Source organism: Fonticula alba (assembly GCF_000388065.1).
Source record: "Fonticula alba strain ATCC 38817 unplaced genomic scaffold supercont2.1, whole genome shotgun sequence".
Classification (NCBI taxonomy): domain Eukaryota; order Rotosphaerida; family Fonticulaceae; genus Fonticula; species Fonticula alba.
Genome location: NW_009242971.1, coordinates 368,891 through 369,599, shown reverse-complemented (window position 1 = coordinate 369,599; position 709 = coordinate 368,891). Strand labels below are relative to the sequence as shown.

Here is a 709-nt window from a genome sequence, read left to right as displayed (position 1 = left end):
CTCGCCTCTTCCCAGCTCCTCCTCTTTGCGCCCTCCCTCCCAATGAATTGCCCCCACCCTCTCTTCCCCATCATCGGGTGAAATCCTGACATCCCACTGCTCTCTCGCCCCATCTCTTCTCAGTATGCTCCCAGTGGCAACTTTGTTGCGTGCGGTGGCCTTGACAACATTTGCTCAATCTTCAGCCTCAAGACCAAGGAGGGTGCGTGTGCTCTTTCTTTCCCTCCCCTTCTCCTCCCCTCCATTCTCTTGCCCCCCAGGCGTCGGGCCGCCCCTCCTTCCGCCTCCCATCGCGCGCCTCCCGCTGACCTCTTCCTCCTGCCGGCGTCCCGCCCCCCCCCCTTCCCCCTCTCCCCCTACAGCCAAGAGTGTTCGCCAGCTGTCCGCCCACATGGGCTACCTCTCATGCTGCCGCTTCCTGTCGGACCGTGAGATTCTCACCAGTTCCGGTGACATGAAGTGCATGCTCTGGGACATTGAGAAGGGCATGAGCACCATCGAGTTCAATGACCATCGTGGTGATGTCATGAGGTTCGCCCACACTCTCTCCGCCTTTGTGTCTGCCGTCTCCTCCCTTTCCGCCCCGCCCCCCCCCCTCCGGGGGTGCTGAATTGCACTTCCACCTGGCCCTTGGCCCTTTCCCTGCCCCTCCACCCAATCGGGATTCCCCTCCTTCCTTCGTTGCTAATGCTCCTCCCTTCCCCGCCCG

General features: G+C 62.1%; 1 protein-coding gene across 1 annotated transcript in view; it reads left to right on the top strand.

Moving 5' to 3' along the window:
• Positions 1-709, top strand: part of H696_00072 (guanine nucleotide-binding protein subunit beta) — a 7,671-nt gene that overhangs the window by 5,379 nt on the left and 1,583 nt on the right. The window contains exons 3-4 of the mRNA XM_009493902.1: positions 124-202; positions 363-531. Of these exons, the coding sequence (XP_009492177.1) occupies positions 124-202; positions 363-531 (248 nt within the window). The remainder of the gene's footprint in view (positions 1-123; positions 203-362; positions 532-709) is intronic.